The sequence below is a fragment of the Gadus macrocephalus genome, chromosome 18 (assembly GCF_031168955.1).
Source record: "Gadus macrocephalus chromosome 18, ASM3116895v1".
NCBI classification, from domain to species: domain Eukaryota; kingdom Metazoa; phylum Chordata; class Actinopteri; order Gadiformes; family Gadidae; genus Gadus; species Gadus macrocephalus.
In genome coordinates, this window is record NC_082399.1 from 1,322,580 (window position 1) to 1,346,340 (window position 23,761).

Consider the following 23,761-nt stretch of genomic DNA (forward strand, 5'->3'; position numbering starts at 1 on the left):
TCACTCACACACACTCAAACACAAACGCTTGTACGCAAAGAGACACGCACGCTCAGGAAGTGGTTAATATTTGCAGCCTGTCTGACTCTCAGCTCTCTGAAAACGCATCCTGTGCAGGGGCTGAAGACTAAACAGGGATAAAACCAGGCTGCATCACAGCTGGAACCAGGCTACACAGGGATAAAACCAGGCTGCATCACAGCTGGAACCAGGCTACACAGGGATAAAACCAGGCTGCATCACAGCTGGAACCAGGCTACACAGGGATAAAACCAGGCTGCATCACAGCTGGAACCAGGCTACACAGGGATAAAACCAGGCTGCATCACAGCTGGAACCAGGCTACACAGGGATAAAACCAGGCTGCATCACAGCTGGAACCAGGCTAAACAGGGATAAAACCAGGCTGCATCACAGCTGGAACCAGGCTACACAGGGATAAAACCAGGCTGCATCACAGCTGGAACCAGGCTACACAGGGATAAAACCAGGCTGCATCACAGCTGGAACCAGGCTACACAGGGATAAAACCAGGCTGCATCACAGCTGGAACCAGGCTACACAGGGATAAAACCAGGCTGCATCACAGCTGGAACCAGGCTTAGGGAACTCACTTTAGCGACTGCAGGCACTGGTTGGTCCTCAGAGATCTGGTCAAGGCTGTCATCCCTCGGTCGCTGATGGAGTTACTCTGCAGGCTGGAGACAAGAGTTACTACAGCAAGAGTCTGAGATACATCATGGCTCGTTATGTGTTTTTGACAAAATGTTTCTTGGAATTCTCTTTTAACGTTTAAAAAATAATAAGAAAACATTAACAAATATGTGAGGATGAAAATATGAAGAGAGAGAGACCAGAAGAAGACAATGACAGTGTTGAGACAGGTTGAAGAAGAGCCTGGATGGGTTGGGATGAGCACAGGAGACAGCAGAGCTGGGAGAGGAGGTGCTACTGTCTGAAGAGAGGAAGGAGGAGGAGGAGGAGGAGGAGGAGGAGGAGGAGAGGGGGAGAGGAGGAGGAGGAGGAGGAGGTGGAGGAGGAGAGGGGGAGGAGGAGAGGGGGAGGAGGAGGAGGAGGAGGAGGAGGAGGAGGAGGAGGAGCAGGAGGAGAGAGGAGGAGGAGGAGGAGAGGGGGAGGAGGAGGAGGAGGAGGAGGAGGAGCAGGAGGAGGAGCAGGAGGAGGAGGAGGAGGAGAGAGGAGGAGGAGGAGGAGGTGGAGGAGGAGAGAGGGGGAGGAGGAGGAGAAGGAGGTGGAGGAGGAGGAGGAGGAGGAGGAGGAGAGAGGAGGAGGTGGAGAGGGGGAGGAGGAGAGAGGAGGAGAAGGAGGAGGAGGAGGAGGTGGAGAAGGAGGAGAAGGAGGTGGAGGAGGAGGAGGAGGAGGAGAGAGGAGGAGGAGGAGGAGGAGGGGGAGGAGAAGGAGGTGGAGAGGGGGAGGAGGAGGAGGAGGAAGAGGAGGAGGAGGAGAAGGAGGAGGAGGAGGCGGAGGAGGAGGAGGAGGAGGAGGAGGAGGAGGAGGAGGAGGAGTACTACTGACTGGAGAGAGAGGAGTGTGCGGTTCTCCACCAGGGCTTGGGCCAGGGCTGTGGCTCCTCCATCCCCCAGCTGGTTACTGCAGAGACTGACAGGGACCAACAATCGTCAACACCACCCACACTGTCATCACCACCACACTCTACACCACCACACTCAACACCGACCAAGTCAACAGACTCACTCAACACCACCGCACTCAAAACCACACCACCCAACACCAACACAGTCATCACCGACACAACAACATCATCACCACCAAGGTAAGCTCAGAGGTATTTCAGTAGTTAGCAAATTGTATGTAATGGTAAACTAGCAGTGAACTGATGTTATGTTATGTTATGGCTAGCTTGCAGTACTTAAGCTGCTAGTTAATGTAATGTGATTGTAAACCCGAGGTACTTTAACATTAGTGAGGTGATGTAATGTGATGGTAAGCTGGTGTTACTTCAACTCCGTCAGCGCCTGGTTGGTCTTCAGTGCCTCAGCCAGACGCCTCGCCCCACCTGGTCCGATGGCGTTGTTCTGAATGCTGAAACATCAAACCAGTTTCATCAGTCTTCACACTGGTTTCATCACCCTTTAAACTAGTTTCCACACCCTATAAAATGTATTTATTTAAATATTTTATGCTTAAAATCCTTTTAAAATCACATCTGAAAGAGTTTTTAAATCACATCTGAAACTGTATAACATCTGTGTTGTGTGTTTGGTGGATAGCTGGTTTAAGCAGATTCCCCGGGTCCTGAGTCAGATTGGCCAGTGGGGGAAGTGGAGGTAGATTCAAGATCTGAATCTAGTTTTGTATGCCACATCTGAAAACGATTTTTTAATCACACCTCGATAGCATTTTTGTCCCTCTACACTAGTTTCATCGCAGCTAAATCTGGTTTCAAATCATATCTTAAACTGGTTTAAGAAGGAGCCGACTCACTTGAGCGAGACCAGTTTGCGGTTGACCAGCAGCACGTCGGCGAGCGCACGCGTCCCCTCCTCCCCGATCGCGTTGTTCTGGAAACTGCCGTCAGATCGACCCGTTAAGCAGATCCGACAGACCAATGCAGTGATAGATATATACGGATGATGATGTGTTGATGATGATCTCACTTGATGGACACCAGGGCTTGGTTCATCTTCAACGCTTCAGCCAGAAAACGGGCGCCTTTGGCTCCGATGTTGTTGCTGCGGAGACTGAGAAAAACATACAGAGCTGTATGATGGGATACATCTTAAACATAACTCCTGTACACAATCTAGTGAAATGTAAATGCACACATCTCTCTTTCTCTTTCACTCTCTGCCCCTCTCATTATATTACCAGATGATTTGATGTCACTCTGTGTGTACTCTAGTGTGGTGAGGGTTTTGTTTGTATACATTTTTTAAGCGCTTTGAGTGTGAGAAAAGCGCTATATAAATTGATTATATTATTATTATTATTTATTATTATTTATTACATTACTCCATTATATTATGTCACTTGAATTTGGTGATGGTTAGGATAATTACATATATATTACATATTACTTATAATACGACTAGATTATAGGACCTTACTCTAGTCTTGTGAGTTTTAGGTATAAACATCACATATTACATATTACTTATTACATTACTCGTATATAGGACCTTACTCTAGTGCGGTGAGGGTTAGGGTTATATAAGCATCATATATTACATATTACTTATTACATTACTCGTTCATAGGACCTTACTCTAGTGCGGTGAGGGTCCGGTTGACGAGGAGGGCTCGGCTCAGAGCTTTCGCTCCCAGGTTACCGATAGAGTTGTCCGCAAGACTAGCAGGGAGGAGGGAAGAGGGATGTGGGAGGTGGGAAGAGGGAGGTGGGAGGGGGGAGGAGGTGATTGTTTGGTTTAAAATGTAACATAACAGAAGACAACTGACTCACAGAGCTAGTCAGTAAAAAAAAAAAAACAAGGACATCCTGAAGGGACAAATTAAGTGTGGCGCGAACGACATCGACCGACACCAACGTCACGTTAAAGTAAACTTGCGGCAGAGTGCAGGAAACAGCGGTTAACAAATCAGTCGTAAGGAAGAGAGGAGATTGCACATTTCTGCAGTGTTACTGCACTGAAAAAAAACACATGACCATAAAAAACAACAACATATTGAGTCGTCCGGTGGACTTTTTCGATTAAAAAGTTTGCCTGTTCGAACCGATGTTCCACCCAGAACCTGACCTGATCTTCTGGACCTGGCAGTCTTTAGCACTCAATAGGCTTCCCAGCAACTCCATTACGTTGTCCTTGAAGTGGTTGTTCTCCAGCCTGCAAACAGAGATGATCTGTTCACCAATGAATAGAAACATCCATCTATCCATCCATCTATACATCCAGACATACATCCATTAATCTATACAGCCGTTCATCCATACCTGTATAAATCCATACAGCCTCTTTTCCCGCTTCACCTGGCTATATGTCACATTAAATAAGTTGCTATGTATGAATAGTGATTGCTCTAAGGGAGCAGGATAGTCTAGCGCATTGGTTCTCAAAGTGCGGCCAGCGGAAACATTCCTGGCGGCCCGCAATGACATACAGATGGAAGTAAAAAGAAAGAGAAAAGTCGACTCTCTAGCTTTCAATTAAAGCCTTTTACATTTGTTAGTTTTAATCCGACTGTACATTACTTTGAAAGGATGAACCTCAGTTTCGTGATTCAGACCTCACTTGACCTCCCTCCCAGAGGTCCAGGGTGCAGTGTTTTTTTTCACCACTGGGATGCTGACGGCGTTTCCCGCCTAATTTTTTTAGGCGGCCCTCAGTCCAATTCTGGGTTCCTAAATTGGCCCTCAGCTGTCAAAACTTTGAGAACCCCTGCTGTAGCGGCTACGGTGACCCCCAGCAGAAGGGTACTGGGTTCGATCCCCAATGTCTGCAGCAGCCCTGAAGAGCCCCTAGAGCAAGATGCCCCCTAATCCCCCACCAGCCCCTTCATGACCTGCGGTCCCTGTAGGTCGCTTTAGAGGAAAGCGTTGGCTAAATGATTCAACGATAGCATCGATAGAATGAAAGACGTCTGACCTCAGCTGGGAGCAGTACAGCAGCTGCGGCAGCAGACATTTGACGGTGGAGTAGTTGAGGCAGTCCGACAGGTTGGTCTCCTGGCGGCACTCCGGAGACACCTGCAGCAGGTAGGCCAGTGCGACGCAGTGGGACCGGCTCAGCGTCCCGGCCAGACTGCCGCTGCGCAGCGCCTCCTCCACCTTCCAAAGCAGCTCCGTGTGCTTCAGCTCCTGGAGGCAGTAGGCCAGGTTGACCTCCCGCAGGGAGACGGCTGCACCCCCTTCCGAGCCCCCCGTCGGACCCAGCAGGCTCTGGAGGAAGCCCCCGGCCCATACCTGCTGGCTGCAGTCGTCCTTCCCCACCAGCGCCGCCAGGGGCTTGGCGGCGCTGGGAGACAGCAAGCCCGCGAGGAACCGCACCAACACGTCCAGGTGGCCGCCGTCGTCCTGCTGCGACCGCTGCAGGGCGTTCCTGAAGTGGTTCTGGAAGCCCAACTTGGGCCACGACATGGCGCTCTCGGAGAACAGGTCGAAGATGGCCCGCTTGGAGGAGACGTGGTAAAACGTGGCCGCCAGGAACTCCTGCACCGTCAGGTGGGTGAAGCGGTACGCCACGAAGATGGCGGACTCCTCCCGCACCAGGAGCGCAGCACCATGGCTGCCCTGCGCGGACGGCAGGTCCACCCCGTGCGCCCGGAGGTCCTGCTCGCCGAAGGTGTACTTGTGTTTGATGAGTCCGTAGAATGCCAGGCGGCCGAGGGGTCCCAAGAGCTTCCGGTGGCTGGCCTGGACCTGCTCCATCCTCATGGGCTCCCGACCTCGGGGTTCCCCTGCCTCGGCGTTCATGGCACAGAAGTGTGCGTAGAGCTCCGTGCAGGTCCTGGGAAGGCCGTCCGGCGAGCCCTTCTGCAGGAGGAACCTCAGGGTCTCCATCACGATCTGGCAGACGCAGGGGATGTAGGACATCACCATCAGGAACTTGTGGGACTCCAGGTGAGCCCAGACCTGACCCGCCGTGTCCCGTTCCGGCAGACAGTGGTGGAGGAACGTGTGGACGTCCTGCGAGGTGAAGCCGGGGACCTCGGTGAGCCGGTCCACCAGTCCCACGGGGATCAGCGCCGCGTGGGCCGAACGCGACGTCAGCCACACCGACACGTCGGGGAGGAGGTTCCCGCGGATGATGTTGGTCACCAAGTCCTCCACGCTCACCTCCTTCTTCGGGTCGCTGCACGTGGACGCGTCCGAGAAGTTCAACCGGCAGCGGAACTCGTCCAGGCCGTCGAATATCAAGAGCGTCCGACAGGCTCCGCTCAGGACGAGGGCGGGGTCGCTCAGGTGCGGGAAGGCCAGCCTCACCAGCCTCTCGGCAGACACCTTCTCCAGGAAGTTCAGCTCCCAGAAGGACAAGGGCAGGATGAAGCTGATGTCGCCGCACACCTTCCTCAGGCACCACTGGGTGACAAACTGCCGGACCAACGCCGTCTTGCCGATGCCGGCCACGCCCACGGTGAGAGACACCCTGGGAGAGGAGCTGACCCGCGTCAGGGGCTCCATCAGCCTGGCCAGGGCCAGGGGTCGGAGGTGGATCCGCCTGCTGCCCCGCGCGGTGTTGACCTGCATGAGGTCGTGCTCCTTCTGCTGGAGGTTGGAGAGCCCGTCCACCAGCAGCAAGCCCCGGGAGGCGCTGCTCAGGCTGGGGGGAGCGTTGTACATCCGGTCCCTGGAAGAAGCGAGCCTCTGGAGCAGCATCGTCTGGTGCTCCTTCACCATGTGGTCTGCAGGAGGGAACGTGGAGGACGCGGGACTTAGCAGTTGGCAACAGACCTCAAGGCTTCACCCGCTGTTGATTACAGACTCCTTCCAAAGTTTTATTTGTGCATGTTATTATTCATTTGTTATAATAATTATTATTGTGTGATTGATTCTCTTTATATTATGCACTTAGACCGAAGAGTTATTGTCGATAGTTTCGTACGGACAGTAAAATATTTATTGTAAAATTGATCTCATTATGATTTGCATTCAGAACAGGTCGAGATAGGAAAGAGAGATTAATGTATATACTGTATCTATAGCGCTGTCACATATTTAAGCCCCTTCATCGATTCCCTAATTAGTGCCTTGATTAGTTAGCTCCTTCAGACGTTTTCCCCAAATGTTGTGAATCAATTTCACAACTAAAAATAGAATTCCACCCCCTTAAACTGGAGCCTTGTTTCGGGATTAGGCTAGCCCTCTACACGCACGGTGGGGAACCGGAAGAGACTGAGCGGGCCGTACCATGTGTCAGGATGAACAGGAAGAGACTGAGCGGGCCGTACCATGCGTCAGGATGAACAGGAAGAGACTGAGCGGGCCGTACCATGTGTCAGGATGAACAGGAAGAGACTGAGCGGGCCGTACCATGTGTCAGGATGAACAGGAAGAGACTGAGCGGGCCGTACCATGTGTCAGGATGAACAGGAAGAGACTGAGCGGGCCGTACCATGTGTCAGGATGAACAGGAAGAGACTGAGCGGGCCGTACCATGTGTCAGGATGAGCCGCGCCTCGTGGGAGTCCGAGTTCTCCACAAAGGCTTGAAGGGCGTTGGGCCCGTGGGGGGCTCTGCTGGCCAGCAGGGAGAGAAGGGTCATGACCTGCTCCTCCACCTGCCTCCCTCCGCCGTCCTCCACCCGCATCTCGTCCACCACGCTCAGCAGCTCCTGCACCCGCAGGTGGGACAGCATCCGCCGCAGGAAGCTGGCGGTGGTGAAGCGCTGGAGCTGCTGCTGGTGCTGATGGACCCAGACGGATCCTGAGAGCCACACGCCCAACACAGACACATCCAATATGAACACAGACACATCCAATATGAACACAGACACATCCAATATGAACACAGACACATCCAATATGAACACAGACACATCCAATATGAACACAGACACATCCAATATGAACACAGACACATCCAATATGAACACAGACACATCCAATATGAACACATCCAATATGAACACAGACACATCCGATATGAACACAGACACATCCAATATGAACACATCCAATATGAACACAACACATCCAATATGAACACAGACACATCCAATATGAACACATCCAATATGAACACAGACACATCCGATATGAACACAGACACATCCAATATGAACACACACATCCAATATGAACACATCCGATATGAACACAGACACATCCAATATGAACACAGACACATCCAATATGAACACATCCAATATGAACACAGACACATCCGATATGAACACAGACACATCCAATATGAACACATCCGATATGAACACAGACACATCCAATATGAACACAGACACATCCAATATGAACACATCCAATATGAACACAGACACATCCAATATGAACACATCCAATATGAACACAGACACATCCAATATGAACACATCCAATATGAACACAAACACATCCAATATGAACACAGACGCACCCGATATGAACACAAACACATCCAATATGAACACAGACACATCCAATATGAACACAAACACACCCGATATGAACACAAACACATCCAATATGAACACAAACACATCCCATATGAATACAAACACATCCAATATGAACACAGACACATCCAATATGAACACAAACACACCCGATATGAACACAAACACATCCAATATGAACACAAACACATCCCATATGAATACAAACACATCCAATATGAACACAAACACACCCGATATGAACACAAACACATCCAATATGAACACAGACACATCCAATATGAACACACACATCCAATATGAACACATCCGATATGAACACAGACACATCCAATATGAACACAGACACATCCAACAGACACATCCAATATGAACGAAGACACATCCAATATGAACACCTCCAATATGAACACAGACACATCCTATATGAACACAGACACATCCAATATGAACACAAACACATCCAATATGCACACAGACACATCCAATATGAACACATCCAATATTAACACAGACACATCCAATATGAACACAGAGTCTGTGTTCATATTGGATGTGTCTGTGTCACAGACACATCCAATATGAACACAAACACATCCAATATGAACGCAGACACATCTGATATGAACACAGACACACCCAACACAGACACATCCAATATGAACACAGACACATCCAATATGAACACAAACACATCCAATCTGAACACAAACACATCCAATATGAACACAGACACATCCAATATGAACACAGACACATCCAATATGAACACAGACACATCCAATATGAACACAGACACATCCAATATGAACACATCCAATATGAACACAAACACATCCAATATGAACACAGACACACCCGATATGAACACAAACACATCCAATATGAACACAGACACATCCAATATGAACACAAACACACCCGATATGAACACAAACACATCCAATATGAACACAAACACATCCCATATGAATACAAACACATCCAATATGAACACAAACACATCCAATATAAACACAAACACATCCAATATGAACACAAACACACCCAATGTCAACACATCCAATGTAAACACACATCAACACACCCAATATAAACACACCCAATATAATCACTTCCATTTAAATACATCCAATATAAACACAAACACATTCAATGTCAACACATCCAATGTGAACACATGTCCACACATCCCATATAAACACATCCATTTAAATGCATCCAATATGAACACATCCAATATAAACACATGTACATACACCCAATGTGAACACAAACACATCCAATGTGATCGCATGTAAACACACCCAATCTAAACACACCCAATGTAAACACATCCATGTAAATACATCTAACATAAACACATCCCATATAATCCCATATCGACGCATCCAATATAAACACATCCAATGTAAACACATGTCAACACACCTAATACAAACACATCCAATATGAACACATCCGATATAATCACATCCAATATAAAAACACATGTCAACACACCCAATACAATCACAAGTAAACACCCCGAGACAAACACAAGTCAACACGCCCAGCCCAAGCACACCTGGCGTCCCGCGGGGACCCGCCCCTATGACCCCGGGGGGCGTGGCCTACCGTGGGCGTCTCTGTCGCTCTTGGAGGGGGGTCCTCCGGGGTTGGACTGGAGGTCCATGTAGCAGTCTCTCTGCCATGTGACTCTCTCGCTGCGGCCCAGCAGGGCCTCGTACTGCCGGCCGCCGCGCGACATGAGCCCCTCACTGCCCACCTGGACAGGTGCTCGCCGCTCCGCCCCCGCACGCCAGCTCCAGGTTCACCTGCACAGGTAGTGAGGAGGAGCAGTGAGGGGGCCGACGCCGCGGGTGAATCGGTCTCATGTGATGGAAGGACAGACTGGAGCTGTGGCAGAGGACACGTCGGTAACGGTTATTGAGGAGAGGCTCTTGGGGCGGCTCAGCTCAGGAGGTAGAGCAGGTGTACTAGTGTCGATGTGTCCCTGAGCGAGACACCTCACCCTGACCGCTCCCGACGAGCTGGCTGTCGCCTCGCATGGTTGACTCCGCCGCCGGTGGGCCAATGTCTTAATTAACCGTTGTGAGTCATAACATCATAAAAGAGTCTGCAAAATGCCGTAAATGTAGACTGTAGAAGTGAAAGGGACAGACTCTAAATGTGATAAACGACCGAATGTAGCTGTGATACTCGACAGGCCGTAGCTTTCTAAAGTAAAGCTCATAGCTGGGATAGAACATAGACTGTTGCCGTGATAAAGAACAGACTGTGGCTATTATGAATAACAGACTGTAGCTGTAGTGAAGGACGGACTGTATCTGTGATAAAGAAAGCCTGTAGCTGTGATAGGAGGCAGTCAGTGTAGCTGTAGGTTCAATCACACCGTGACAAAAGAAACGCACGAGAATAACCTCAACTTCCGTTGCATCACACAAACACATTTTCATATTCTGTTGTAACAAGTGGTGTTGTTACCATGGAAACAGGTCGGTGAACACAACACGATAGTTACTGCCATACCATACAACAACATACCATATGTGCAAGTTGATATTGTATCAATGTATTTTAGTATTATTCAAATGAGGCCAACATATAATTTAATGTGTGGTTATATGAGGGATATAATACATACATGTTATAATTAGTATTTTCTTAAAGTGATTAAAAGTGAGGGTGTGATTAGCTATGTAATGGCTAATCACACTCTCACCGGGTGTTATAATATATCGACTTTAAATGATCAAAAACATCTCATTATTTAGAAAATGTAATTACCGAGGTGGTGTAAATCAGAAGATGTAGGTTTTCATTGAATTCCAAACAAGCATGACCATATTCCTATCAAGCACAAAGTCCTGAAGATTGTGGACCTACTCACCATCAGTCGGTTCTGCAGAGATCTTGTCCGCTTTTACTTTGTTAATCACCAGAAGGTTCAATCCAGGGTGCCGCGCTTTGCAACCGGTCTCACTCACATACAGTTTGGCAAGAGGCGAGAAGGAAACTATCTCCTCCAAACAGTTTCCTGTCTCTAACCTCTGGTCTTCCTGTGCAGAAGAAAAGCACCTCGAAATGCTTCATTGTTTGAACACGCGATGATGCTGATCACACAAACACAAATCAGTCTCCTGTTAACGGTTACATAGGGTACAGCTCTCATGGTTAGGTTCACGTATAACCTAACATTTGGTTCATTTTGAGTATAACATTTAACAGGTACCACTCATAAAAATAAATAACTTGTATCTCTGATTCCTATCCTCTGCACTCTTTCAAGTTAAGTTCAATTTTTTTGTTGTTCTCAGCCTCACTTCTTTCTGTTACCACTCAGGATAAAAGCATCTGCTAAATGATAATGAAGAAATGTAAATTATTAAGTTGTTGTTTAAATAGTTAACTATAATGTTTCACTCTGTGCAAACACAGAGGCTGCAGCTGAGCAAGATGACTGGATTACAGTTTGTGTGTGTGGTTGGATCACAAATGCTAACAATTCTGTTGCTCATCAGAAAAATATATTTTATTTCAAAAATAATTTCCACAGTGCATGAGCTGAACAAACGTACCTTTGGGAAGGCAACAAAGCATGACTTATTCAAAAAAAAAAAAAAATTAAAAAGTTCTATAATTTAAAATGTTCTTTTACCTTGGCGTGATTTCATCGGCGTCATAAACAATAATTAATCATTTAAAACAAATGTCAATAAGAAGCAACTCAAAATGATTTGCAATATTCTTGTCTTCATCAGTGAAGTGTGTTAAAAGTTAGGGTGTTTAAAAAGGGTAATTGTTTCAAGTTCCAGGCGTGTTAAAGACGAATTTTAGAAAACAACATATAGGTTAGGGTTAATATACAGAAAGGTAAATATATATATATTCACGGAACAAAAGATTATTACTCAGGTATCAAATAAAAACACTTCTTTCACGTTATTTTCCCTAAGTTAAACATGAGTTACAACAGACACGAGCAACACAGACACGACCCCCCTCCCCATAAACACGCGCGCGCACACACACACACACACACACACACACACACACACACACACACACACACACACACACACACACACACACACACACACACACACCCTTTTCAAAACAGACCTCAAGGAGTCCTATTTTTAAACCGTGCTTACATGTTCTTGTATGGTGTAAATTCACGCATTATTTCACGTTTTAAATTGTTGAAAGCTGCTGAATAACTTTAGGTAAGGCTTATTAATGTAAAAAAACGTGAGATCACATTCAATAATGTTGAATTGTGTTATTTAATGCTAGTAATGTTATTTAGCGTTAAGTTACGCTAAACAACATTAAACCACGTTGAATAGCACTAAATCCCATTCAGTCTCTCCAGTGTTGATAATTGTTACGTGTCGCTCTGCAGCAGCTGGCCTCTGATTGGTTCCTTTAGAGGTGCGCCGGAGCTGATTCGCCGTGCCAGTTCAGAACTCAGAAGGGCCGTCTCTGTTCTCGCTCAGCTCCATGGAGTGGTAGTTCAGCGGCCGCCTGCAGAGGGCGACACAAACACCAAACCGAGCTCACCATGCCGTTTACAGAGAAGAACAGTGCCACCTTGTTGACCAACCTTGTAACTACAAAAATAATTTCGCAACCATATGCCAAAATTGTTTACTTCACTTCCAAGATATATGAGGGAGCGAGAGCACGAGAGAGAGACTGTGTGGCCACACACAGCTCCAACGTTATCCTTGAGGTTGCAGGCTGTTGAACCTCCGACAACGATAAGAAAGCCTACAGAGGTCAGTGCCTTTGCATCATGGTGCCGGGACAAAAACCACCTCTTCGTCAACGTCTGCAAGACTAAGGAGATGATTCAGACCTCAGCGATGTCAATTTCTGACTCTTAATAATTTGATACTCCTTATACGTACTACTTCTGCTTACCACGTCATCGGGAATTTCCCTGTTGGAATGACCCTTTGTTATACCGTGCATAAGACAAATACAACCCGTGGACTCTGAAAGAGAGAGGAGAGAAAGAAAGAAAGAACAAAGGGACAAAGGATCAAAGGAACGAGAGCGGAAGAGAGCGAGACCGAGAGGAGTGAGGGAGTGCCGGGAGAGAGCGAGACCGAGAGGAGTGAGACCGAGAGGAGTGAGGGAGTGCCGGGGAGAGAGTGAGACCGAGAGGAGTGAGACCGAGAGGAGTGAGGGAGTGCCGGGGAGAGAGTGAGACCGAGAGGAGTGAGGGAGTGCCGGGGAGAGAGTGAGACCGAGAGGAGTGAGGGAGTGCCGGCGAGAGAGTGAGACCGAGAGGAGTGAGACCGAGAGGAGTGAGGGAGTGCCGGGGAGAGAGTGAGACCGAGAGGAGTGAGGGAGTGCCGGGGAGAGAGTGAGACCGAGAGGAGTGAGGGAGTGCCGGGGAGAGAGTGAGACCGAGAGGAGTGAGGGAGTGCCGGGGAGAGAGTGAGACCGAGAGGAGTGAGACCGAGAGGAGTGAGGGAGTGCCGGGAGAGAGTGAGACCGAGAGGAGTGAGACCGAGAGGAGTGAGACCGAGAGGAGTGAGACCGAGAGGAGTGAGGGAGTGCCGGGAGAGAGTGAGACCGAGAGGAGTGAGGGAGTGCCGGGAGAGAGTGAGACCGAGAGGAGTGAGGGAGTGCCGGGGAGAGAGTGAGACAGAGAGGAGTGAGACCGAGAGGAGTGAGGGAGTGCCGGGGAGAGAGTGAGACCGAGAGGAGTGAGACCAAGAGGAGTGAGGGAGTGCCGGGGAGAGAGTGAGACCGAGAGGAGTGAGGGAGTGCCGGGGAGAGAGTGAGACCGAGAGGAGTGAGGGAGTGCCGGGAGAGAGTGAGACCGAGAGGAGTGAGGGAGTGCCGGGGAGAGAGTGAGACCGAGAGGAGTGAGGGAGTGCCGGGGAGAGAGTGAGACCGAGAGGAGTGAGACCGAGAGGAGTGAGGGAGTGCCGGGGAGAGAGTGAGACCGAGAGGAGTGAGGGAGTGCCGGGGAGAGAGTGAGACCGAGAGGAGTGAGACCGAGAGGAGTGAGGGAGTGCCGGGAGAGAGTGAGACCGAGAGGAGTGAGACCGAGAGGAGTGAGACCGAGAGGAGTGAGACCGAGAGGAGTGAGGGAGTGCCGGGAGAGAGTGAGACCGAGAGGAGTGAGGGAGTGCCGGGAGAGAGTGAGACCGAGAGGAGTGAGGGAGTGCCGGGGAGAGAGTGAGACCGAGAGGAGTGAGACCGAGAGGAGTGAGGGAGTGCCGGGGAGAGAGTGAGACCGAGAGGAGTGAGGGAGTGCCGGGAGAGAGTGAGACCGAGAGGAGTGAGACTGAGAGGAGTGAGGGAGTGCCGGGGAGAGAGTGAGACTCTACCTCTTCTTGTAGAGGTATGCGAACAGAGCCGCTACGAGGCCTAGCAACCCCACCAGACCCAGGGCCAGACCGACCTGGAGCCTCAGCGCAGACTCTGCAACACCCAGACCCAGGGCCAGACCGACCTGGAGCCTCAGCGCAGACTCTGCAACACAACACACAATAACATTACATCAGACCAGAGGGAGCACAATAACATTACATCAGACCAGAGGGAGCACAATAACATTACATCAGACCAGAGGGAGCACAATAACATTACATCAGACCAGAGGGAGCACAATAACATTACATCAGACCAGAGGGAGCACAATAACATTACATTAAGGCCAGAGGGATCCCACAATAACATTAAATACCATTCAGCCCAGAGAGATCCCACAATAACATTGCATTCAGACCAGAGGGCTCACACAATAACATTAAATCCAGACCTGTGGGACCACACAATAACATTACATTAAGGCCGGAGGGACCACAATAACATTACATTCAGACCAGAGGGACCTCACAATTAAAATGCATCCAGGCTGGCTAACCAGTCTAATTCGATTTATACCAGCCTATACTAGCCCAGATCAGACCGGTTATACCAGACCTTCAAGGCAAGACCAGATCTGTGGGCGGTAGAAGCTAGAAGGTGAAAAGATAGTTCGATATTAGATCGGTAAGCAGTAGAGTCGAGAAGGTTAAGAGATGGTTGGATTGTAGATCTGTAAGGGATAGAAGCTTGAAAGTTAAGAGATGGTTCAATTGTAGATATGTAGGCAGTAGAAGCTAGAAGGTTAAGAGATGGTAAGATTGTAGATCTGTTGGCAGTTTGATCTAGAAGGTTCGATTGTAGATCTGTAAGGGTTAGAATCTAGAATGTTAAGAGTTGGTTCGATATAGATCTGTAAGGGTTAGAATCTAGAATGTTAAGAGTTGGTTCGATATAGATCTGTAAGGGTTAGAATCTAGAATGTTAAGAGTTGGTTCGATATAGATCTGTAAGGGTTAGAATCTAGAATGTTAAGAGTTGGTTCGATATAGATCTGTAAGGGTTAGAATCTAGAATGTTAAGAGTTGGTTCGATATAGATCTGTAAGGGTTAGAATCTAGAAGGTTAAGAGTTGGTTAGACATAGATCTGTACGGGGTAGAAGCTGACCGGTGCCGGTGTGGGGGTCCGCGTTGGGGCTAGAGCAGCTGCCCTCTCCGTGGGGGGGGGGGAGGTGTGAGGAGGAGGTCTGCAGGATGAGGGTCTTCTGGTGGGGCGACAGAGCCATCATGCTGCCCTTGACCCGGAGCCAGCTCGACACGCACCAGAACTTGAAGCCTAGAGATGTTGAACCGAAAGCCCGTAGTTGCTTTAAACTCTATATAGAGAGTGTGTGTGTGTGTGTGTGTGTGTGTGTGTGTGTGTGTGTGTGTGTGTGTGTGTGTGTGTGTGTGTGTGTGTGTGTGTGTGTGTGTGTGTGTGTGTGTGTGTGTACCTTTCCCGGAGCATTTCAGAATTAAGCCATTATGAGATTTCGGCTTCGCACTTTTTAGTTTATTTTTGTAAATGACACACGTTTGACAGTTTAAGTGGATAAAAGTAAGAAAGATAAGCGTACACTGCAGGTAGGGGGCGGTGTGTGTAAACATTATATTATACAGTAAATATTTTATACAGGGTATACATTATATTATATCTTGTGTGTTATATCTTACCCTGCAGATAGAGGGCGCTGATGCCACAGCGACAGCTCTGCTCCAAGTACCCGGCCACCTCAGCGACCCTGCTGCCCTGAAGGAGGAGGTCACTGCAGTCTACACACACACACACACACACACACACACACACACACACACACACACACACACACACACACACACACACACACACACACACACACACACACACACACACACACACACACTTAGTAGTGTATAGTTTTGTGGGGGTCTAACCTTAATCATCAGTCAAGGGACAACATGGTGTAAATAATGTGATGCATATTCATAATGCATTAGTGGTAGCATTCAATGTAGCGCTCATTATAGCAGTAATAATTGTGAGCTAATGGCAGCAGTTGATATAACAGTCACATAAGCAGTAGTGGTAGCATGAGCAGTAGTGGTAGCGATAGCATTAGCAGTAGAGCTGAAAGTGGTTAGATGGGTCGGGCAGAATCTCTGGTCTTACTGGCCGAGTGGTCCTGCCAATCACTGGCCAGAGGGCCGAGGCATAGGTCGATACTGCTTGAGAAGGCGGAGCTAGGGCACAGGTTGGTGGTGCGAGGCGTGGGGGCGGAGCTAGTCCAGGAGGTGGGGCTTCTGGGCTGACAGCACGTACATCGACTGAGGGAGACTGGACCGGCCTGCACCGACCTACACACACACACACACACACACACACACACACACACACACACACACACACACACACACACACACACACACACACACACACACACACACACACACACACACACACACACACACACACACACACACACACACACGTTATGAAGAATAACAGTAGAGATAACAACACGAGGAGGGACGGTAAAGTACCCCACAACAGGCAGTCCGATCACCACCCCCCTCAGCGCCGACCAACATTGATTCAACCCCATTGTCGTCAATACTAGAAAAGTACTCAACACTCAGTCAGTGGAACAACCAGCGTCACTTCACCGCCCGCCACCGTCCTCCCCTCACCCCTCACCCCTCCACCCTCACCTGGGTGCAGGCAGGACCTGCTCCCCCGTGCTGGCCCCCAGGCTGAGCAGCAGGGCCTGGTGGTGGCTGAACACCACGGAGTCCCTGATGATGCTGACGTTAGCCAGGCCGCGGGTCGCCACCGCGCGACACACGCTGAACACGTCGTGACACAGGGCCACGCCCCCCCGCGACGGCACCGTGGTGCCTTCTGGGAAACTCTGGTCTGGCGGTGGAGAGAGAGAGAGAGAGAAAACCGGATTGTTTAGTGACATGCCATAAATCCTACCCTGCTAATAGTGACCATGCTAACCCAACGTGCTAACTACCTGTAAATTATACATTGCCGACAATGCTTCCATATGTGTGTGTGTGCTTATATGCTAATGACCAAAACATTCTAAATAAGGAGTAGGCTAAGCTACCTCCGAGTGCGAACTGGAGACAGAGAAAGCAACATATGCTAGGGATGCTCGATTATGGAAAAAAATATAATCAAGATTATTTCGGTCAATATTGAAATCACGATTATTCAAACAATTATTTTTGAGTTTAAAACATGATGCACTTATTCAGCCCTTCTCTGTAAGGAAACACATTGTACATTTCCACTTAAAAAAGAATACACAAATTGCAAATGTTCAAATAGAAAATAATGGTCAAATATGTATCCAGCTGTTCTGCCATTTCTATAAAACATTTAATTCAATAAATATACTTAAAGAAAAAGATTGTTTGACCCGAAAATCAAAATCAAAATCAAAACGTGATTAATTGCGCAGCCCCAACATATTCTGCCCTCCAGACCCAGAGGGGGCGCTGTGCTCACCTGCCCCGGTGACGTTGCCCACCAGGTAGAAGCCCCCGCTGTCCGTGGAGCCCGTCAGCGGCAGAGCCAAGATGGCGCCGCCGCGGTCCTCCTCCCCAACGGCCAGCAGCACCAGCCCCCTCAGCGGCGTGCGCGGCGGGCCCACCAGCTCCACGAACGACCCCCACTGCCGGCTCTGGTTGGTCCAGCGGGCCACCGACACCTCGTTGAGGACCACGCCCTCTGGCGGGGGCGGGGGCGGGGGACACACGTTCTCCCTCAGAGGGGTGGGCTGGGCCACCTGGCACCGCGGGACAGACACGCGCTTCATCAGAACACGGCCGCACAAAGCTACGTCAGACTACTCTAAACCAGATATAAGTTATGATGACTGTGATAAAGGCTGCAGCTGTGACTAACTAAAGACTGAAACTGTGATAAAGGACAGACTAACTGTGATAAAGGACAGACTAACTGTGATAAAGACCATACTGTAGCTGTGATAAAGGACAGACTGTAGTTGTGATAAGGACAGACAGTAACAGTGATAAAGGACAGACAGTACACTGATAAAGGACAGACTGTAACAGTGATAAAGGACAGACAGTAACAGTAATAAAGGATAGACAGTAACAGTGATAAAGGACAGACAGTACACTGATAAAGGACAGACTGTAACAGTGATAAAGGACAGACAGTAACAGTAATAAAGGATAGACAGTAACAGTGATAAAGGATAGACAGTAACAGTGATAAAGGACAGACAGTACACTGATAAAGGACAGACTGTAACAGTGATAAAGGACAGCTGGTACAGTGATAAAGGACAGACAGTACAGTGATAAAAGACAGACAGTAACAGTGATAAAGGACAGACAGTAACAGTGATAAAGGGGAGCTGGTACAGTGATAAAGGACTATCTATGATAAAGGACAGACAGTACAGTGATAAAGGACAGCTGGTACAGTGATAAAGGACAGACAGTACAGTGATAAAGAACAGCTGGTACAGTGATAAAGGACTATCTATGATAAAGGACAGACAGTACAGTGATAAAGGACGGCTGGTACAGTGATAAAGGACAGCTGGTACAGTGATAAAGAAAAAAGCTGGTACAGTGATAAAGGACTATCTATGATAAAGAACGGTATGAATAAGGTTTCCTCACGGCGAAGGCCGACAGATCGGCGGGGTGCAGCCCCCCACAGCGGCTGAGCCCCTCGTCCCCGGGCAGCGCGGTGGCGTCCTCCAGCAGGGGGAGCTGTCCGGGGGTCAGCGCGTCGCTCAGCGTCCGCGCCGCCTTTTCGGACCCCCTCAGGCGGTACACCACGGCGTCCAGGAGGCCCGCGGTGGGGACCCCCGGCTGCAGGGAGGAGGGGGGCCCGTCGGGGCTGCGGTAGAGCGCCACGGCGTCCGGCCCGTTCTGGATGGTGTTGGGCGGCAGGCGGAGCGACGGCGCCGGCACCAGCCGGTCGCTGCCCAGCAGGAAGTAGCCGCGGGCGGTGGTGAAGTGGCCGCTCAGGCTGATCTCGCGGTAGGGCCGGTTGTCGTGGGCGCTGAAGAGGAGGAGCCAGAGGCCGGCCAGCGCCACGCGCCGCCCCGACGGGTGCCACAGCTCCACGTACTCGCCGTCCTCCGCCGCCCCGGGGCTGTCGGCGTTCAGCTCGTTGATCACGAAGTCGCCCCGCCCCCAGGGGGGCAGGTGGGGGGGGGCGTCGGTGGTGCCCGGGGGCCCTGGGAGACGGGGGGGGGGGAGGGATGAGGTGACAAGGAGACAGGCTAGGAGACTAGGAGACAGGGCCTGGGAGACAGGGAGGGGAGGGGTAAGGAAGCTAGGAGACAAGCTAGGAGACTAGGGGAAGAGGGACTAGGAGACAAGCTAAGAGACTAGGAGACCGGGACAAGGCAACAAGCTAGGAGACTAGGAGACAAGATAGGAGACTAGGGGAAAGAGGGACTAGGAGACAAGCTAGGAGACTAGGAGGCAAGATAGGAGACATGGGGACAAGATAGGAGACTAGGAGCAAGAGGGACTAGGAGACAGGGACTGGGAGACAGGAAAAGGGGGACTAGGAAACCGAGGGAGTAGGAGACAGGGCCTAGGAGACAGAGACAAGGCGGCTAGGGGACTAGGAGACAGAAGTCCTAGAAGACTAGGAGACAGGGACGAACACTAGAGTACAGGGATAGGAGGCTAGGAGACAGGGACTAACACTAGAGTACAGGGATAGGAGGCTAGGAGACAGGATGAGAGACAGGATGAGGGGGCTCACCTGGGCTCTGGGGACAGGTGCGGGGCCAGGGGCAGTTGTTGGGCAGGCTGTGGGTCTGAGGGGCCTCCCAGAACACCCCTGGGTCCCGGGGGCCCGGGGCCACCCCACAGCGGCTCAGGTACACACCTCCCTCCTGCAGACTGCAGGACACAGCGGGGAAGGACAGGGGGGTCACACCGGACCCCCCAAACACAGGACACTCAGAGAGCTCTGCCAAGACGGCAACCACATGGGACAGACAGACAGACAGACAGACAGACAGACAGACAGAGACAGACAGACAGACAGACAGACAGACAGACAGACAGACAGGCAGATGAAACAGACAGACAGACAGACAGACAGACAGACAGACAGACAGACAGACAGGCAGAGGTCTCACATGGGGCTGAGCTGGTAGGGGGTTCTCCCGGGGACCAGCGTCTCCATCAGGTCGTCGCTGGGCACTCCCCCCCGCCCCGAGAACACGAAGGCGTCGATGGGCTGGGAGTCGTTGAGGCTGCTGCCCACCAGGAGGTCCGCCGCCCGGCCGCCGTACAGCGCCACCGCGCCCGCCTCGTCTCCTAGCAACCACAAGACATCGCCCATTATCGTATGTTACACAGGATTTGATTCATGACACGTTTAGCCAGCAGTTGAGTTTGACGCAACGGGGGAGACGTGAACATGACGGGGGAGACGTGAACGTGACGGGGGAGACGTGACGGGGGAGACGTGAACGTGACGGGGGTGACGAGAGCGTGACGGGGGAGACGTGAACGTGACGGGGGTGACGTGAACGTGACGGGGGTGACGTGAACGTGACGGGGGTGACCTGAACGTGACGGGGGTGACGTGAGCGTGACGGGGGTGACGTGAGCGTGACGGGGGTGACGTGAACGTGACGGGGGTGACGTGAGCGTGACGGGGGTGACGTGAACGTGACGGGGGTGACCTGAACGTGACGGGGGTGACGTGAGCGTGACGGGGGTGACGTGAACGTGACGGGGGTGACGTGAGCGTGACGGGGGTGACGTGTGCCGAGGGAATGCGAGGGCGGTGACAGCATGGCTGCGCTCACCCTTCATGAAGCTCTTCTCTATCTCCACGGTAACCATGGCGTCCCTGGCGTTGTCCACGTCGACGCTGACCGTCGCCACCCCCGCCCGGTCCAGCACCGCCAGCACCAGAGGCCCCGCCCCCTGGACCCCCGTCAGCTCCACCCACCCGTCGGCCAGCCCCCCGCCCAGCCGCAGCTCGCTGATGAGCGGCTGGCCGGGCGGCGGGGGCGTGCAGCGGTTGCGTTGCCCGGGCGACGGCGGCGCCAGCTGGAAGGTCCAGGCGTCCCCGGAGAGGAGGCACCTCTGGAGGGACTCGTCGCCCTCGTGGCCGGCCTCGTCCTCCATGAAGGGCCTCTGCCCGGGGGTCAGCGCCTCGGCCAGGACCTCGGCCCCGCTGGTCCAGCGCGTCATGTACACCACGGCGTCCACCAGGCCCGCCGCCGTGGCGTTCATCTTCTCGGCGTAGCGGGCCGCCCCGCTGTGGTAGAGCGCGATGGCGTCGGGGCCGTTCTGCACCGTGTTGGGGGGCAGCAGGATGGAGGGCTTGGGCCTCAGGTCCACCGAGCCCACCAGGAAGAAGCCCCTCTCGTCCGTGGCCTGGCCCTTCAGGTCCAGCACCTTGTAGGCCACGTTGCCGTTGCCGTTGTAGAAGACCAGGGTGTACCCGTCCAGGGGGGCGCGCTGGCCGCCCGTGTGGTACAGCTCCACGAACTCCGTGGTGTCCAGCTTGGGGTTGTCGGCGTTGACCTCGCTGATGATGAGGCAGGGGTCCGCAGCCAGGGACCCCCCCAGAACAACCAGGAACACCCAGCTGGGCACACCAGCACCCCACCGAACCATGCTTACCAACCGGAGTAGTACAAGACGGACTTCTGCAAAGAACAAAATAAAAGAAACATGTAAATTAGGGTCTTTACTTCCTGTCCCAAGCTGATGGATTCCCGGTTCCTCTAACGCCAATAGCCCAAGACAGACAGAGTAGTATGTGCCAGTTAATAAATGAACCGCTCTTTAGGGGAAATGTCTCAAGTCACGACATCTAATCAACATCTCGGTTTCACACCAGAGCTCCACTCGCTGCTTTCCCTTCTTAACGGGATGTCGGCCGTTTGAATGATTGGCTGTGACTCATCCTATTTTGGGAGTGCACGTCTGGAAGATTGCGAAATGCATTTCCAGATAAATCATGTGCAAAATTATGCATCGAAAGTTATGGAACTTCAGTCATGTAAAATGAAGAACAAAGCTTTCAAACTGGGAGTTGGAAGAGTGAACACGGGAGAAGAAGACAGAACTGTTATATTGTCGCATTTACAAGCTAGACTGTTTAGCACATTGAAATCAAATAAATGTACGACAATGCCTCTAAGAAGCAGACCAACTGTTACAGTGGGTCAACACAACAGTTCATGCAATTCCCAGGGAAACCTTGATAGACGGCTGTGCAAATGATTCGCACAATCCGTGAACTATTTATCCGGTGGCTGTGAGTGTGTGCGTGGTGTAGAAGGGTCTTATTCTGGTCACGGTGGGCTGCCGCTTCCGTTCATCTCCTCCGCTGCACAGAAAAGGTTCACGTCTTCTCCCTACTCTCTGTCCTTCTACCGAATACACAGATCGGACTTACTGCTTCTCTGCTCTCCCGTTGCTCGGCTGCTGCTTACGCCCGTTTCCCGAGACCCCCGTTCGGCGGCGTGTGGACGAGGAGCGGTTTGTTATTCCGACAGCAGATCCGGAAAGTTTGCGTGAATCTCCGCCGCTCCCAGGCTCCGTCCTTCATTGACAAAGCAGCACTTTCTCCCCCAAGCGGCGGTGGGCGGTGGGCGGTGGGAGGGCAGAGGGGGAAGGGGGGGGGGGTTTTGGAGGGGTGCTGGTGGGGGAGGTCACGGAGGGCTGGTAGTGGCGGAGGGATGCTGGTGGTTTTTATTAGAGGGGTGTTGGTTGGATGATAGATGGCGGGTGGTGTTATATGGGGTGATGCGGTGTAGGGGTGGTGCTGGTCTTGGGGGGAGTGGTAAAGGGTGCTGGCCATCGCAAATTAGAGGAGGAATTGAAGGACTTTAAAAGTGTAAAGATAAAACATCTTTAAGTGTCACATAAAGTGGAGCCATGCGCCAACTTTAAAACGGTCAATATACGACAACTTCCATTGAAAATATATGACAGCTATAAAAAATTAAATCAGAGTTGGTGAAAAGATGTTGGCTGAATGCTGTAGTTTGAGTTAGTAATTACCGTGCAAGTTATCCTACAGTATGGTTTTTGAACCCCTAATATATATATATAGGCTACCTCTTACTTTTTAACTTTTCAGAAGAGCGTGTTAGGGATCAATAGGTTACTAGGACCCTGATCTTTCTCCATAGACAGTGATATTAGAATACATGCTCGATGCTCCAAATACCACTGGCCATTTCTGTGCTGACGCCCACTGCAGTGGCGGACTCAGACTGTTTGAAGGGCAGGGGCGAAAAAATAAAAAGGGGCGATTCTGCACAACATGGGGCCCAACCAGCGGGCAAAAAGGTAGGATGCATCATGTAGGGCCCTTTCTCTC

The 23,761-nt window shown here is 50.8% G+C and overlaps 2 protein-coding genes and 1 long non-coding RNA gene across 3 annotated transcripts in view; 1 reads left to right on the forward strand and 2 right to left on the reverse strand.

Moving 5' to 3' along the window:
• The window catches only part of nlrc3 (NLR family, CARD domain containing 3), a 15,191-nt gene extending 3,091 nt beyond the window's left edge, over positions 1–12,100 (reverse strand). The window contains 11 exon segments of the mRNA XM_060037598.1: positions 615–698; positions 1,534–1,617; positions 1,978–2,061; positions 2,464–2,547; positions 2,637–2,720; positions 3,245–3,328; positions 3,735–3,821; positions 4,581–6,336; positions 7,088–7,357; positions 9,660–9,859; positions 10,936–12,100. Coding sequence (XP_059893581.1) covers positions 615–698; positions 1,534–1,617; positions 1,978–2,061; positions 2,464–2,547; positions 2,637–2,720; positions 3,245–3,328; positions 3,735–3,821; positions 4,581–6,336; positions 7,088–7,357; positions 9,660–9,792 — 2,750 coding nt within the window. The 5' untranslated portion in view covers positions 9,793–9,859; positions 10,936–12,100.
• On the forward strand, positions 3,245–3,695 carry LOC132447000 (uncharacterized). The gene is made up of 2 exons (XR_009523001.1): positions 3,245–3,353; positions 3,389–3,695. It is a non-coding gene; the product is annotated as an uncharacterized LOC132447000 (long non-coding RNA).
• Positions 12,101–12,302: 202 nt separating the features above from the next.
• On the reverse strand, positions 12,303–23,074 carry si:ch211-183d21.1 (uncharacterized). Its single transcript, XM_060037428.1, has 12 exons — positions 22,832–23,074; positions 21,225–22,076; positions 20,547–20,727; positions 20,165–20,304; positions 19,060–19,625; positions 17,912–18,191; positions 17,104–17,308; positions 16,565–16,749; positions 16,090–16,188; positions 15,545–15,712; positions 14,396–14,489; positions 12,303–12,572 (listed from the first exon to the last, which is right to left on the reverse strand). The coding sequence occupies exons 2-12, from the start codon at positions 22,042–22,044 to the stop codon at positions 12,509–12,511; spliced, it is 2,802 nt and encodes a 933-aa protein (XP_059893411.1). The 5' UTR covers positions 22,045–22,076; positions 22,832–23,074; the 3' UTR covers positions 12,303–12,508.
• Between the last annotated feature and the right edge of the window lie 687 nt (positions 23,075–23,761).